This window comes from Myxine glutinosa, chromosome 5 (genome assembly GCF_964187855.1).
Source record: "Myxine glutinosa chromosome 5, kmMyxGlut1.1, whole genome shotgun sequence".
Classification (NCBI taxonomy): domain Eukaryota; kingdom Metazoa; phylum Chordata; class Myxini; order Myxiniformes; family Myxinidae; genus Myxine; species Myxine glutinosa.
Genome location: NC_136265.1, coordinates 83,020,503 through 83,036,975, shown reverse-complemented (window position 1 = coordinate 83,036,975; position 16,473 = coordinate 83,020,503). Strand labels below are relative to the sequence as shown.

At 45.0% G+C, this 16,473-nt stretch overlaps 1 protein-coding gene across 1 annotated transcript; it reads right to left on the bottom strand.

Moving 5' to 3' along the window:
• Positions 1–8,694: 8,694 nt before the first annotated feature.
• On the bottom strand, positions 8,695–12,205 carry LOC144892141 (uncharacterized). Its single transcript, XM_078777368.1, has 4 exons — positions 12,116–12,205; positions 10,077–11,109; positions 9,489–9,908; positions 8,695–9,236 (listed from the first exon to the last, which is right to left on the bottom strand). The coding sequence occupies exons 1-4, from the start codon at positions 12,203–12,205 to the stop codon at positions 8,695–8,697; spliced, it is 2,085 nt and encodes a 694-aa protein (XP_078633494.1).
• Positions 12,206–16,473: the final 4,268 nt, after the last annotated feature.

Genomic DNA, 16,473 nt, shown 5'->3' with positions numbered 1-16,473 from the left:
CAACTGAAGACGAGATGGGATAAATCTGTGCATGAGAGAGAGCAATTTACTTTGGAAGAATTCCCAGGATGAGTTGATGTCAGAGGTGGTAGAGATGGGAGACCAGTCCAGATGATTGATGGCTGCTTGAAGACCGTGCCAGTTGGCGTGAGTGAAATGCCAGACTCGTCGACGCTGAGCAGGCTCCCTGAGGATGGTCAGAGAGATGTCCACTTTAACAAGGACATGATCAGATGATCCGATGGGAGCAGAAGAAGAGCAGCAGACATTTTCAGGGAAGTTAGTCATAACCAAGTCCAGAAGAGAAGATGTTCCGTTGACTGAGATCCGGGTCGGGAAATTGACAGATTGTGTCAGTCCCAGTGAGTCGCAGAAGTCCTTTGCTGAGGAGCCATGGCTGGTGAGAGAGGTACCCACACCCAGCCAACTGGCATGATGACAGTTGAAATCACCACATATGAGGAAGAGAGAGTTGGGATGAGTAGATAGAAGTTGGTCCATATCATCAGACAGCGAGATGTAGATGGAGTCATCACTGTTTGGTGGACGGTACAACACACATATGAACAAGAGGTGGGAGCGAAGGGGAAGCCGTAGCCAGAGGTATTCCTGGGGGTGAGGTGGAGAGAGTGCAGTGCAGGGCGAGTGAGGAAGAGAGTTTTTGATAAAGATAGCAACCCCGCCTCCAGGACGAGGCTCAGGTCTATCATACCGGAGGAGGGAGTAGCCCGGGAGAGATACTATGGAATCAGAGACATCATAAAGGAGGAAAGTTTCTGTTAAGCAGATCACGTCTGGTTTGACAGAAGCAACCTGTATGGAGAGATCAGTTAAGTTTGAACGAAGGCCCCGGATGTTTGAGGTCCATACCGTTAATGAAGAGGAAGGGGGAGCATCAGATACAGAACAGGGGGGAGGAGGGGTAGGGTAAGATGTGGAAGAGGTGGAAGAGGTAGGGAGAGCTGTTGAAGGTGTGTCAGAGATTTCAGAATAGCTCGGAGAAAGGGAAGGATGGGGCGGACAAAAGGTTTGATGGTGATTGGGTGAGCCACAATGAGGTGTTATTTGAGGAGGGGGAAGAGCGAGGCAGAAGGTTGGGGGAGATGGAGGTGAGAGTTTGAAGGGGGAACAAGCGGGGAGGACGCTTTGAGGAGGGGGAGTGAGAGGGGGGAAATTGAGAAGCAATGAGGGTGGGGAGATTTGAAGGGGAGGGGTGAGGGGGGAGTTTGGGAGGGAAGGGACAAGGGGAGGGATTTGAAAGGGATGGGATATGGGGGAGATTTGGAGGGGAGGGGTGAGGCAGGAGTCTAGGAGGGGAGGGGCGAGGGGGCGTCTTGGCGGGGAGGGGTGAGGGGGTAGTTTAGGAGGGAGGGGGCAAGGGGGGAGATTTGAAAGGGATGGGTGATGGGGAAGATTTGGAGGGGAGGGGTGATGGGGAAGATTTGGAGGGGAGGAGTTATGGGGAATATTTGGAGGGGAGGGGTGAGATTGGATTTTTGAAAGTGTACGATTTATGGGAAACGAACATTTATTGCAAAATGAGTTTCTTGTGACCTTCGAGTTAAAAATACGTTTAAGGACGCTGGATGGAGGATGGAGTGCAGGAGAGTTTAGGGAATGTAGAAAAAAGGCACTGTAGGAGATGGATATTTTTTTTGGGATGAATTGTTTTGGTGAGCAAGTCGAAAGCAGCCTTTTAAAGAAGAAGAAGAAAAAGGTGTTATAAAATATGACGGAATACATAACTTGAGGGGAAAGTGTAAACATTGAAGGTTAATGAGTGAAAACTATCTGGGGAAATGGGGGAGAAACACGTGGTCGAAGAACGAACGAACGAATAAGAATGAATAAACGAATGAGAACAGAGAAGGAAATGTTTTGTTTTTTTTTTTTTTTTTTTTTTTTGAGTTGAGATTTACACAAGGAAGTAGGCTATGGGTGAAAAGACTGGGAATACAGAGAACGAAAGTTATTTGATCACAAACGACGGACCACTGAGAGAAAAACAAAGCCTCAAGGTTGTACAGTGCACACTGTACAAGGCCTTGCTCGCGACACGGCAAACAGACGATCAATTTATGAAAGATAAACACCGAGAAACAACCAAAGTTGCACACAATAACTTCACACACCGAAAGATAAACACAGTTTCGACAAAATACAATTGTGAACAGACTTAACTTCGAAAAACGTGGAGACCGTGTGGAGCTTCGAAAATCCCTGCCGCCGTCTCCAAGATCTCGCGAGAGACTTCCTCCCCAGGGATGTTCGAGGTTGAACCTCTGTTCTTCAATCCTCTCTTCCCTGATGTTCTCAAGAGTCGTCATTTGTGCCAACGCTTTATTGAGGCAGGCATAAACAAAGTATGGCACCTTCGGCCAAACTCCGGTGTCGGGTGGAGGAAATTTCAACCATGACGGCGATTCGGTCCAAGAGGACAATTGGAATGGTTTTGATGAAAGTTGTTCAAAAACGTCATCAGTTACAGAAATTTTGGACTCGGAATACTTTTGGACACCCCAACGAGTCCCTTTTCCCGAAACTGATTTTTGACTGCTTTCCCAAGGAACTTCCACCTGTTAGCACAGGGACAAGTGAATTGCACGCTGAGAGCAGCAAGAGCCTGTATAGGTGGTGTTTATCTCAAGTTCTTGGTATTTCTCCGCTAAATGGAGTAGCACGTTGGAAGAGGCTACTCCCTGCCGGGCCCCCCAATGAACCTGTATGGGAATCAATGTATTGTAAGCTGATTAACAAAAGCACAGGTGATCTTCAGTGGCGCCTTGCCCACTGGATCATCCCATGCAATACATATGTATGGAATTTTGCCCCGATATTTGCATGTTGCCCCTTTTGTTCTGTAAATGAGGATGTTTTTCATTTTTTTATTGGTTGTGAAAGACTTTTTCCTTTATTTGAATGGTTAGACTTTGTGTCGTTCAAAATGAATTTCAGATTTACTTTTCGAGCCTTTATTTTTGGGCTCAAAAAGAGACGGCAACACAACAAAGAATATGAACTGTTGTGCTTTTTTGTAGCGACAGAAAAGCTTGCTACTTACCTGTCCAGAAAGGAGAAGCGTAATGGTAAGCGCACTCATCAATGCAGTCATGACGTTTTTCAATGCACTTTGTGCTGCAAGGTTAAAACATGAGTTTGAGTTTTCCAAGATCATGAGTGGAAATTGATGGATTTGTAGAAAAATGGTGTTTGGAAAGTGTCTGTGAAGTCCGCCAAAATGAGTTGGTACTATTTTTTACTTAATTGATCATAATTTCTACACTTCGTAGCATTGCTGCAGAAGATTGCATTTGTTTTTGGTAAAATTTGAACTGATTAATGCTTGTATCTGTTCTCTAACAAGGGATGAACCGTATTAGCATATACAACAACAACAACAACAACAGGCATTTTAAGGCCATTTTCCCTGCAAGTGCGGTTTGTTAGCCTTGCGGTCCCCATGACAATGTTCTCCATTTTGCCCTATTTTCTGCATCTCCCCTTGTTAACCCCCTTGCCCGCATTTCTTCTTCGACCATCTTCAGCCAAGTCTTTCTCGGTCTTCCCCGTCCTCTACTTCCTTCTACATACATTTCCATCACTCTTTTCAACCAGTCACTTTCATCCTTCCTCAACACATGACCAAACCATCTCAACCTGTTTCTCTTCGCAGCATCCATCACAGGCTCCATTCCCATCATTTTTCGCAATTCATCATTTGTCTTCCTCTCTCTCAACGATACTCCGCACATCCACCGAACCATTCGCATTTCCACCCTTTCCAGCCTTCGTTGCTGCTCCACGTTCATAACCCATGTCTCACTCCCATAAATCATAACACTTCTCACACATGCAGCATACACCTTTCTCTTCAGCTTCAACGACACTTCCCTCCTCGTCACCACGCCACTCAGTTCCCGAAACTTCTTCCATGCACATCTCACTCGAGCAACCGTTGTCTGATCCACATTCTCGATTCAGCATGTCCCCTAGGTAACAAAGTGTTTTCACACCATCCAGCTTCACGCCATTTCCAAGATCCAACTCAACATTTCCTTCATCTGCAGCTCCCTCTGGGCACACCTTACACTTGAATGTAGCTGCCACACTGGTTAATGACCCTCTCAAACCACTACATTTTTGATGAACCCACTCAGCACACATTGTACATTGAATGGAGTTCACTCCGACACCCTTCCTGCACACAGGACACGGCCACTTCCCAGTTCTTTCCACCTCACCACATGCTTTAACACTTGCCATCACCTTCGTTTTTCCGATATTCACCTTCAGACCTTTTGTCTCCATACATTCCTTCCACTTGTTCATCTTCTCCTTCAGTCCATCCATACTTTCTGCAATCAACACCTGACCATCTGCATCCAACAACTCCCATGGTAAACCCTCCTTTTCGTTCCGAGCCAGCACCTCCATCACAGCTACAAATAGTAGTGGACTTAGTACCGACCCCTGATGCACTCCCACCTTCACCTCAAACTCACCACTGTTCCCGTCCTTCGTCCTTACATCTGTGCGCGCTCTTTTGTACATTGCCATCACTACTCTGATCAACCATTCCTCCACTCCTAACTTCCTCAATGCCCATGTCACTACTTCACGTGGAACCCTATCGAATGCTTTCTCCAGATCAACAAACCCAAGAAACAACTTCTTCCTCTTCTCCATGTACTTCTCCTGCAACTGCCTCACAATAAAAAGCGCGTTTGTCGTTCCTCTTCCTGGCATCAATCCAAACTGCATTTCGCCAATCTTCACTTTCCTCCTTATCCTCCTCTCCAACACCCTTTCCAATACCTTCATTCCATGCTCCAATAACTTTATCGCTCGATACGAGCCACAGTCCATAGGGTCACCTTTCCCCTTGTATAGAGGGACGAGGGTACTCAGTGCCCAATCCACTGGAATGTGGCCTTCTGTCACCACCAGTTTGCAGATCTCTGTCATTCTCTTGACACCCCAACTTCCTGCTGCCTTCAACATATCTCCCACAACTCCCGTCGGCCCTCCCGCTTTTCTGCTCTTCATTGGTTTTGTCGCTTCCTCAACTTCCTTCTTGGTTATCTTCTTTGCCGGTCCTGAAAGTGGGTTACTCTCTGTGTTGCCATCCCATTCATTCTCTGCATTCAACAGTATTTCCATATATCTCTTCCATCTTCCTTTAATTCCATCTGGGTCGACAACGATTTGTCCCACTTCATCCTTCAAGCAACTCACCCCCATCACATCACACCTCTCTTTCGCTATCTGCTTTGCAATCCTGAATACCACTCTCTGACCTCTTCCAAATCCAAGCGTTCCCCGAACATTTTCCTGCATGCCTCCTGCGCCTTTGCTACCCCTTTCTTTGCAGCCTTCTTGGCTGCCTTATAACTTTCATGTTCTGCCTTTTCTGCCCCCGTACCCTTCGCCTTCTGCCACTCCTTGAACTTCTTCCTCTTCTCGTCAATCTTCTTTCCAACTTCATCATCCCACCACCATGTTGTTTTTTTGTTTTTTTTGTATACAAGATCGAGGCTCGTGAAAGAGCGAACATTAATCACACAGAAAGACAAACCGACACTTAAAACATATAACATCGGCAGCGGTAGACAAGATGGGGAGAGAGGGGGAAGGACACGAACACAACATTTGAGAGCAGGGACCGAGAGACATCGAGAGATCTGAGAGGGCGAGGGCTTTGGGCGGGGAGGGCGAGGGCTTTGGGGGGGGAGGGCGAGGGCTTTGGGGGGGGGGGGGAATGGGAAGGGGAGGGGGTGGGAGAGGTATAAAACATATGGACACTGCCAGGACTTCCAGGAAAGAAGTTGTTGGAATTTCAAACAAGGTGGATCTGGGGTGAATTAGCGGGGGTAGAAAAGATCAAGGTTTTGGATGGGGGAAGATAAGAGATGGTGGTGAACAGCTGTTTTAAAGACCTGGAGGGAGGAGTGGGATTGAAGGGAGTGAGGGAGTTTGTTCCAGAGGCGGGAGAAAATAGGAATGAAAGAGTGAAGGTGAGCAGAGAGCCGAGATTTCGGCAGTTTAACCATCAGAGGGTTGCTGGCAGATCTTGTGCGACCTGTAGGAATATTTGGGGGACAGAGCACAGAGAGAGCTGGGGGTGCAAGGCCGGAGAGGAGTCGGTAGAAGACAGAAAGACCACCTACTTGCCTGCGGTGAGAGAGTGAAAGGCCCTCAGAGATAACTTCATCGTGGGAGATTCCAATAATTCTGAAAGCTTTGGTTTCAACAGCGTGAAGCTGAGCTAGGTGTGAGGCAGGAGCACAAGCCCATAGGGGAGAACAGTATTCCATTGAGCTGCGGATGAAAGCCTTGTATGTGGTGAGGAGCTCAGGTGTGCCGAGGAAGGACTTCGCACGACGGAGGATGCCCAGTCGGCGACTGGCTTTGAAGGCCACCTTGGAAATGTGGTTTTCCCAAGAAAGATCATGGCAGAAAGTGAGACCCAAAAGCTTGAGCGACAGAACTTCTTGGAGAGGATTGTTGAGAATCACCATATGTTTGTCACAAATTGTCACCATATGTTTCCGAGTGCCTCGGTGGTCCTTTTGTCCATCCACATACCTCACCAACGGCTCCCAACAGACTATCTTTCATTGACATCCAACCACTTTCAAGCTCAACCACATCATCCTCTACCATACTCAGCCTCTCTTTTAATGCCTCCCTCACTGTCACCTCTTTCAACCTCCACACCTTCATTCTCGGTTGGTACTTCACCCGCCGAGCTCTCCTTGCGGGTATGCTGGCTATGCTGCTACTTATACACCGCCGGCAAGAGTATACATGTATAGATTTCAAGAGTATACTTGTATCGACATAGATTTCCCGCCATTTCGATCCAAAATGGCTGATAAAAAAAAAGTACGTTCCGGCAAGTCCTTGGTCTCTGACCGATTTTTCATTTGATTGTCTGACTGTATGATTGTTTGTCCGCACAGAATAAATATGATTTTCTCTGCAACCGTTGGTCCGAATGACAGGAAATTGTCACCATATGTGCAACTCCACCGACATAATTTTTTTAAATGACAATTGTGACGTCATAGGTCACGTGGTTCAGCCGCCATCGATGAAAAACCGAAAAACTTTGCACCTCTATATCTCCGAAAGCGCTGAATAGAAAAAATTGAGACATGGCTCATTGGAAAGAACGCTCCAAGTGGAATAACATCTGTTAATCATGATGTCATAGGTGCCTCCATTTTGACGTCATAATTTGACAAGTACAAAACTTCATCCGATCAAGATGAAATTTCTTGAGCATAATCTCGGAATAAATGAGTGGATAATTTTTTTAAATAATCATGACGTCATTGGTCATGTGTTCGGCCGCCATCTTGGGAAAACCGAAAAACTTTGTACCTTAATATCTCCGAAAGCCCTGCATCGAAAAAATTGAGACGTGGCTCATTCTAAAGAACTGTCCATTGGGAATAACATATCTTAATGATGATGTCATAGGTGCATCCATTATGATGTCATAATTCGACAAGTTCAAAACTTCATTTGAGCAAGATGAAATTTCTTGAGTATCATCTGGGGTTAAATGAGTGGAGAAAAAAAATGATGGTCATCGGTGACGTGGTTCGGACGCCATATTTGTTTTGATACAAAAGCCTTACAAAACCACTCAAAACATGTCCTGGGGAGGGTCTGCAATCTCTGGTTGGTCTTTGCAGTTGTAACTTGAGTGATCATGACTAAAATGTCCATCCAGCTCACTCCTTGCAATACTTCTGTCTTTTTAATACATGGTGAAATGGATGAACACAGATGCTCGTTGGAGAAGAAAGATTGGATTATCAGTCATTGCATTGTGAAGATAGGGCTGTCCAAAAAGTTTGGATTGCCCACAGATGTTATGAGAGATACCGTGGAACCATGGGATGAGCTTTCCATGATGCCAAACCAGTCAAATGAAACTGGTCAAGGGAACTTTCTAAAATTGACTTTTCAACTCTGTAATGGAAATGATCCTGGTATAAAGTTATTTTGATAATGAAATCAGAGTTCATGGTTGTTTTCTCTTCATTTATTGCAAACTTAACCACAAGCCTTGACAAAATAAACAACGACAAATAAACCAAACAAAACCACAAACAAGTCTTTTCATCTGCATTCGCAGGTGGGACTGCATCATATCATTCTGTTATGTTCCGGTCTTGCTGTTTGGCTTCTGGTATTGAGCCATGGTCTGATTTCCCATCCTGTTTCACAACTTCTCTTTCAGTTATTGTGAATTGGTTGTCGTTATCTTCTGCTTCTCAAGAAGAACAGTATCTCATTTTCTCTTGTCGTGCTGCACTCACCTCTTGTCTCTCCATCTGCTGTGCAGTTCCATTGGTCTGTTGAGTGCTCCTACTCTTCCAAAGTTTGCACTGTGGGATTTTCATCCCAAGTATGTGTCATATTCATCCGTTGTGGCTTTGAAGGAAGTTCTCCATTTGTTGGTCACCATTCACTTCTTATTCCATCTTTGACTTGTCCTTGCTGCAACCGCTTATGTTTTCATGAGTTTAATTTTGCTCCACCAAAGTGATATATTAATGACAATCTTTTTGTAATAGCTGCTCCCAAGTGTTTGCATTTGTTACATTATTCCCTTTCCTTCTCAACTGTGTGAATTTCTCCATGTCTGATGAGGAATTTGCAAAATCTATTGTGCATAACTTACAGAACATTTATTTGTGAGGCCCCTCTCACCTCTCCTGGGTGTACTTTTTGATGTTTATATAAATTTGATGAACAAGCATACGCGTTGCCACACACAGAACACTTGTACGGCTTCTCACCTGTGTGAATTCTATTGTGGGTTTTCATTGCTGAGGAATTTAGAAAATCCTTATTGCAAACGGAGCACTTATACGGTCTTCTTCCACTGTGTACTTTTTTGTGTTGATATAAATGTGAAGAATGACCAAAATCCTTGTTGCAAACCAAACACTTGTACGGCTTTTCTCCTGTATGTATTCTTTGATGATTCTTCAAAATATGCGAAAAAGTAAAGGCTTTATGACACACAGAACATTTGAAAGGCTTCTCACCTGTGTGTATTCTTTGATGCTTATGTAAATATGATGAATTATCAAAGTCCTTATTACAAACTGAACATTTGTTGGGGTTTTCTCCTGTATGTCTTCTTTGATGATTCTTCAAAATGTGCGAAAAAGTAAAGGCTTTCGGACACACAGAACATTTGAAAGGCTTCTCACCTGTGTGAATTATTTCATGTTTTTTCATTGACGAGGAAGTTATAAAATCCTTGTTGCACAAAGAACACTTGTACGGCTTCTCACCTGTGTGAATTCTTTCATGTATTTTCAATGATGAGGAAGTTATAAAATCCTTGTTGCACACAGAACATTTGAAAGGCTTCTCACCTGTGTGAATTATTTCATGTTTTTTCATTGATGAGGAAGTTATAAAATCCTTGCTGCACACAGAACATTTGTACAGCTTCTCACCTGTGTGAATTCTTTCATGTATTTTCAATGATGAGGAAGATATAAAACCCTTGTTGCACACAGAACACTTGTGAGGCCTCTCTCCCGTGTGTATTTTGTTATGTTGATGCAAATATGATGAAAAAGTAAACGCTTTGCCACAGACAGGACACTTGTACGGCTTCTCACCTGTGTGTATTTTTTGATGCTGATGTAAATATGATGAATTACCAAAGTCCTTACGACAAACTGAACATTTGTAGGGTTTTTCACCTGTGTGTATTCTTTCATGCATTTTCAGTGATGAGGAAGTTATAAAATCCTTGCTGCACACAGAACACTTGTACAGCTTCTCACCTGTGTGAATTCTTTCATGTATTTTCAATGATGAGGAAGTTATAAAATCCTTGTTGCACAAAGAACACTTGTACGGCTTCTCACCTGTGTGAATACTTTCATGTCTTTTCATTGATGCGTACATTCGAAAATCCTTCCTACACACAGAACACTTGTGCGGCTTCTCACCCGTGTGAATTCCTTCATGTATTTTCAATGATGAGGCAGTTATAAAATCCTTGCTGCACACAGAACACTTGTACGGCTTCTCACCTGTGTGAATTCGTTCATGTATTTTCAATGATGAGGCAGTTATAAAATCCTTACTACAAACTGAACATTTGTAGGGTTTTTCACCTGTGTGTATTTTTTGATGCTGATGTAAATCCCTTGAATGAATAAATTCCTTGATGCACACAGAACACTTGTGCAGCTTCTCACCCGTGTGAATTCTTTCATGTATTTTCAATGATGAGGCAGTTATAAAATACTTGCTGCACACAGAACACTTGTACGGCTTCTCACCTGTGTGAATTCTTTCATGTATTTTCAATGATGAGGCAGTTATAAAATCCTTGTTGCAAACAGAGCACCTGTGCGGTCCTTTTCCAAAGTGTATTTTTTTATGTTCGGATAAACGTGCGGATTGACCAAAAACCTTGCCACAAAAAAAACACTTGTACGGCTTCTCACCTGTGTGAATTCTTTCATGTTTTTTCATTGTTGAGGAAGTTATAAAAGCCTTGCTGCACACAGAACACTTGTACGGCTTCTCACCTGTGTGAATTCTTTCATGTATTTTCAATGATGAGGCAGTTATAAAATCCTTGCTGCACACAGAACACTTGTACGGCTTCTCACCCGTGTGAATTCTTTCATGTATTTTCAATGATGAGGCAGTTATAAAATCCTTGTTGCAAACAGAGCACCTGTGCGGTCTTCTTCCAAAGTGTATTTTTTTATGCTCGGATAAACGTGAGGATTGACCAAAAACGTTGCCACAAAAAAAACACTTGTACGGCTTCTCACCTGTGTGAATTCTTTCATGTTTTTTCATTGATGAGGAAGTCATAAAATCCTTGTTGCACACAGAACACTTCCAAAGCTTCTCACCTGTGTGAATTCTTTCATGTATTTTCATTGATGAGGAAGTTCTAAAATCCTTGCTGCACACAGAACACTTGTACAGCTTCTCACCTATGTGTATTCTTTCATGTATTTTCAATGACGAAGAATTTAGAAAATTCTTACTGCAAACAGAGCACTTTTGGAAATTCTCACATTGGTCAATTTCTCCACTTTCTGGCTTTAGGATATGGGAGGAGGTTCTCCCAGAACTCAAAATCTCCACATCTTTTTTTGGTGAAAAGTCATTATTCAGGGGATTCTGACCTGTGTGTATTTTTTGATGAAGATTTACAGATGACGAAAAAGTAAATGATTCGTCACACACAGAACACCTGTTTGATCTCCCACTTCCTTGGATGCTGATTAATGTCTCTGTACAACTTTTGCAACTGCGGTTGCCAGACGCGATGCCAAACTTGTCAGTTTCATCAGAAATAGTCCGAGTCATGTGTGAATTGAAAACTTCTGGGTTGAACAACTTGGAACAGTTGGAACAAGAAACCAGTTTCATTTGTTTCTCTGTAAAGACAAATCACAAAAAGCATAAAAATTCAAACCATCTTTGAAAAGTATTGGATAATTGACAAATATTTCACACAAAATACATTTGAGGAAACACAAACTGCATTATCAGACGTTATTCTGGAAATGTATTCAATCAAAAGTGTGGCTCCATCCAACGAAGGGTTAACACTCGAAACATCAGCTCCTTGCTTTTCATGACAGTTACCAAACTTCAATAAAAATCTGTGGAATTCAGAATGCTTCGTTCTACTTGTCCGCAGACAAGGAATGATTGTCAAAGCTCTAGCTACTCCAATTTCCAGAGAAGAGGGGTGAAACAACTTAAGGGTACTAACTCTCGGGAGAATAAGAATTTCCAGTGCTCTGAAAAGGTTTTTTTTTTACGACGTAGCCCATAGGGCAAAGCCGTCTATAACAGTCTTTGTCCATCCGTATGTATGTATGTACGTCCACTTAAATGTATACTACTCAGAGCTGAGGATCTGGTCACATGACAGGGTGATGTGATTCCGTGTAATATTACGGTGGTCAGGCGGCTGATTCTGTACACCACCATTTTGATTCCAATTTCGTTCAGGCCGAATATATCGTCGAACTTGTCATATATCACAATCGCTGTGCCCTACCTTGTCGTTTTTCATTCAGTGTGAAACACAAACAAACGGATAGTTAAAATGGCCATCAAATATCAAAAGCATGGGCGTTGCGGGTCTTCCAACGACATAGTCCTTATAGGCCTTGAGCTTCATGCCTTCATGGCTCACCTTTTTTTTTTTTTTTTTTTTTTTTGTATACAAGATCGAGGCTCGTGAAAGAGCGAACATTAATCACACAGAAAGACAAACAGACACATAAAACAAATAACATCGGGAGCGGTAGACAAGATGGGGAGAGAGGCGGAAGGACACAAACACAACATTTGAGAGCAGGGACCGAGAGACATGGAGACATCGAGAGATCTGTGGGAGGGAGAGGGCTTTGGGGGGGAGGCATGTGAAGGGGGGAGGCATGTGAAGGGGGGGAGGCATGTGAAGGGGGGGGGGGTGGGAGAGGTATAAACATATGGACACTGCCAGGATTTCCAGGAAATAAGTTGGAATTTCAAACAAGGTGGATCTGGGGTGAATTAGTGGGGGTAGAAAAGATCAAGGTTATGGATGGGGGAAGATAAGAGATGGTGGTGAACAGCTGTTTTAAAGACCTGGAGGGAGGAGAGGGATTGAAGGGAGTGTGGGAGTTTGTTCCACAGGCGGGAGAAAAGAGGAATGAAAGAGTGAAGGTGAGCAGCGAGCCGAGATTTCGGCAGTTTAACCAAAAGAAGGGTTGCTGGCAGATCTTGTGCGACCTGTAGGAATATTTGGGGGACAGAGCACAGAGAGAGCTGGGGGAGCAAGGCTGGAGAGGAGTCGGTAGAAGACAGAAAGACCACCTACCTGCCTGCGGTGAGTGAGTGAAAGGCCCTCAGAGATAGCTTCATCGCGGGAGATTCCAATGATTTTGAAAGCTTTGGATTCAACAGCGTGAAGCCGAGCCAGGTGTGAGGCAGGAGCACCAGCCCATAGGGGAGAACAGTATTCCATTGAGCTGCGGATGAAAGCCTTGTAAGTGGTGAGGAGCTCAGGTGTGCCGAGGAAGGACTTCGCACGACGGAGGATGCCCAGTCGGCGACTGGCTTTGGAGGCCAGCTTGGAAATGTGGTTTTCCCAAGAAAGATCATGGCAGATAGTGAGACCCAAAAGCTTGAGTGACAGAACTTCTTGGAGAGGATTGTTGAGAAAGTAGATGGGAGGGTTGTCCAGTCGATCTTTTCGGAGAGACATAGTAAGAGAGTGAGATTTGGCAGGATTGAAAGACATGTTCCACTTGTTTGACCAGTCTGTGATTTTGTCCAGGTCTTCAGAGAGTGAGGAGGCTGCAGACTGCCGATCTGAGGGAAGAGGAATGGAGCGGCAGAGAGTGGAGTCATCAGCAAAGAGATAGAGAGGATTTTCCAGAGAGTCAGAGAGATCATTGATGAAGACCAGAAAAAGCACAGGGCCCAGCACACTTCCTTGGGGAACTCCAGCCTGAACAGGAAGGGGAGATGAGAGAAATCCATTCAGGGCCACACGTTGACTACGACCAGAGAGGAAGTCCGCAAGCCATGCATGGAGATTTCCATGGATACCATAGGAGGAGAGTTTGGTGAGCAGAGCTGGGTGCCAGACCGTATCAAAGGCCCTTGATATGTCAAGGGAGACAGCTCTGATTTCCTGTTTGGCATTGAGGACCTCCATCCATTGTTGAGACAGCAGAAGCAGCATGTCCAGAGTAGAGTGACCTGGTCTGAAACCAAATTGATGATCAGAGATCAAGCCATTGGAGAAGAGGAAAGATTTCATATCCGAAGCAATGATGGATTCCATGACTTTGCTGATAATTGGGAGCAGGCTGATTGGTCTGTAGTTGCAAGGATCTGTTTTTGCACCTTTTTTGTGTAAAGCGGTAATGTTAGCTGATTTCCAGGATGCTGGCAGATGACCTTGAGCAAAAGATAGGGTGAAAAGAACAGAGAGAGGGTGAGATAGAGCGGCAGAGCAGGATTTTAAGACCCGTGGGCTGATGCCGTCTGGTCCAGTTGCAGAATCAGAGTCGAGGTTTGACAAAAACTCCTCCACCTTGTCAGGAGAGAAGGACACAGAGTCCAGGAGCAGTTGGGTTCGACTGGGAAAGGTGGGAACAGAGAGAGATGGGTTTGGGACTAAGGATTTCGAGGCGAACACAGAGTTGAGGCATTCGGCTTTGTCACGTGCGATGTCAACTGTGTGGCCATTTGAGGTAAGGGAGGGGATGGAGGGGGAACAAACACCAGAAACGGATTTGACCAGACGCCACCAGGATTTGGAGGAAGGAGACAGGTTTGAGAGTTCATTCTTGAGTGAGGAGAGATAGTGCTTCCTGGCACTCCTGAGGGTAGACACACACTTGTTCCGAGCTTGGTGGAAGGAACTGAGATTTCCTTCAGTTGGATTAGCCTTCCAAGAGGCAAAGGCAAGTTGTTTCAGGGCAACTGCCTCACCACAAGATTCAGTGTACCATGGACGGGAGGAAGGGTAAGACAATTGAAGGCGAGATGGGATAAATCTGTGCATGAGAGAGATCAGTTTGCTTTGGAAGAATTCCCAGGAAGAATTGACGTCAGAGGCAGTGGAGATGGGAGACCAATCCAGACGATTGATGGCTGCTTGAAGACCGTCCCAGTCGGCCTGAGTGAAATGCCAGACTCGTCGACGCTGAGGAGGCTCTCTGAGAATGGCCAGAGAGATGTCCACTTTGACAAGCACATGATCAGAAGAACCGATTGGAGCAGAAGAAGAGCAGCAGACATTAGCAGGGAAGTTTGTCATAACCAAGTCTAGAAGAGAAGATACTCCATTGGCTGAGATCCGGGTCGGGAAATTGACAGATTGTGTCAATCCCAGTGAGTCACAGAAGTCCTTTGCTGAGGTGCCATGACTAGTGAGAGAGGAACCCACACCCAACCAGGTGGCATGATGACAGTTGAAGTCACCACATATGAGGAAGAGAGAGTTGGGATGAGTGGATAGAAGTTGGTCCATGTTGTCAGACATTGAAATGTAGATGGAGTCATCACTGTTTGGGGGACGGTACAGAACACATATGAACAAAAGGTGGGAGCGGAGAGGAAGCCGTAACCAGAGGTACTCCTGCGGGTGAGGAGGAAAGAGAGCAGTGCAAGGAGAGTGAGGAAGAGAGTTTTTGACAAAGATAGCCACCCCACCACCAGGCCGAGGCTCAGGTCTATCATACCGGAGGAGGGAGTAACCAGGAAGAGATATTAAGGAATCAGAGACATCTTGAAGGAGGAAAGTCTCTGTTAAGCAGATCAAGTCTGGATTGTCAGAAGCAACCTGTATGGAGAGATCAGTCAGGTTTGAGCGAAGGCCCCGGATGTTTGAGGTCCATACCGTTAATGAAGAGAGAGGGGGAGCATCGGGTACAGGACAGGGGAGGGGAGGAGTAGGGTAAGATGAAGGATGAGAGGGGGAGGTAGGGAGAGCAGTTGATAGTGTTTCAGATGTTGCAGAAGAGTTCCAAGAAAGGGAAGGATGAGGAGGATGAAAGGTTTGCTGGTGAAGGGATGCGGCACAGTGAGGGGTTGTTTGAGGGGGGGCAGAGGAAAGTATAAGGTTTGGGGGGGTGGAGGTATGAGATAGAAGGGAGACGAAGTGGGGAGGAGGCAGCTTGGAGGAGGAGGGGGGAGGAGAGAGAATTGGAGAGGAATGGTATGGGGGGAGAATTGAATGGGAGGGATTGGGGGGGAGTTTTGAAGGGCAGGAGTGAGGGGGGAGTTTAGGAGGGGAGGGGCAAGGGGGGAGTTTTGGAGGGAAGGGGAAAGGGGGGAGATCAGGAGTGGAGGGGCAAGGGGGGGGATTAGGAGGGGAGGGGCAAAGGGGAAGTTTAGGAGGGGAAGGGCAAGGGGGGAGTTCAGGAGTGGAGGGGCAAGGGGGGAGTTTAAGAGTGGAGGGGCAAGGGGGAAGTTTCGGAGTGTAGGTGCAAGGGGGGGGATTTAGATGGGAGGGGCAAGAGGGGAGTTTAGAAAGTGAATGATTAATGAAAGACGAACATTGACAACAAATTGGGTTTGTTGTGATTTTCAAGTTAACAATCCGGTTCAGGATGATGGAGGAGGGATGGAATGAATGTGAATTTAGACCATGTAGTGAGGGAGACGTATAAGATATTGAATTTCTTTTTTTTGAAGTGGAATTAGTTGGAGAGGAAATTGAGAAAAGCCTTTTAAATAGGAAGAAAAACAGCGTGTTGTAATATACCACTGAATAAAAAACAGAAGGGGAAAGGTTAAACATATTTAAAAATATTTAAACAGAACTATGAACAATCTTATATGCACAAAAATACCAACGGGGGGAGAGCCGAGAGGGACCACCACGAGTCACGTGAACAGGGCAAACGGTGGATGGCAAGGAGATAATGGGGGTGGGGCGAACAGCAC

Coding starts and splice junctions, on each gene's coding strand:
- LOC144892141 (XM_078777368.1), bottom strand. CDS start 12,205: ATGAAGCTCAAGGCCTATAAGGACTATGTCGTTGGAAGACCCGCAACG. Junction 11,110..12,115: donor GCCATTTTAACTATCCGTTT/GTTTGTGTTTCA, acceptor CATATCCTAAAG/CCAGAAAGTGGAGAAATTGA. Junction 9,909..10,076: donor ACATGAACGAATTCACACAG/GTGAGAAGCCGT, acceptor GTATTCACACAG/GTGAGAAGCCGTACAAGTGT.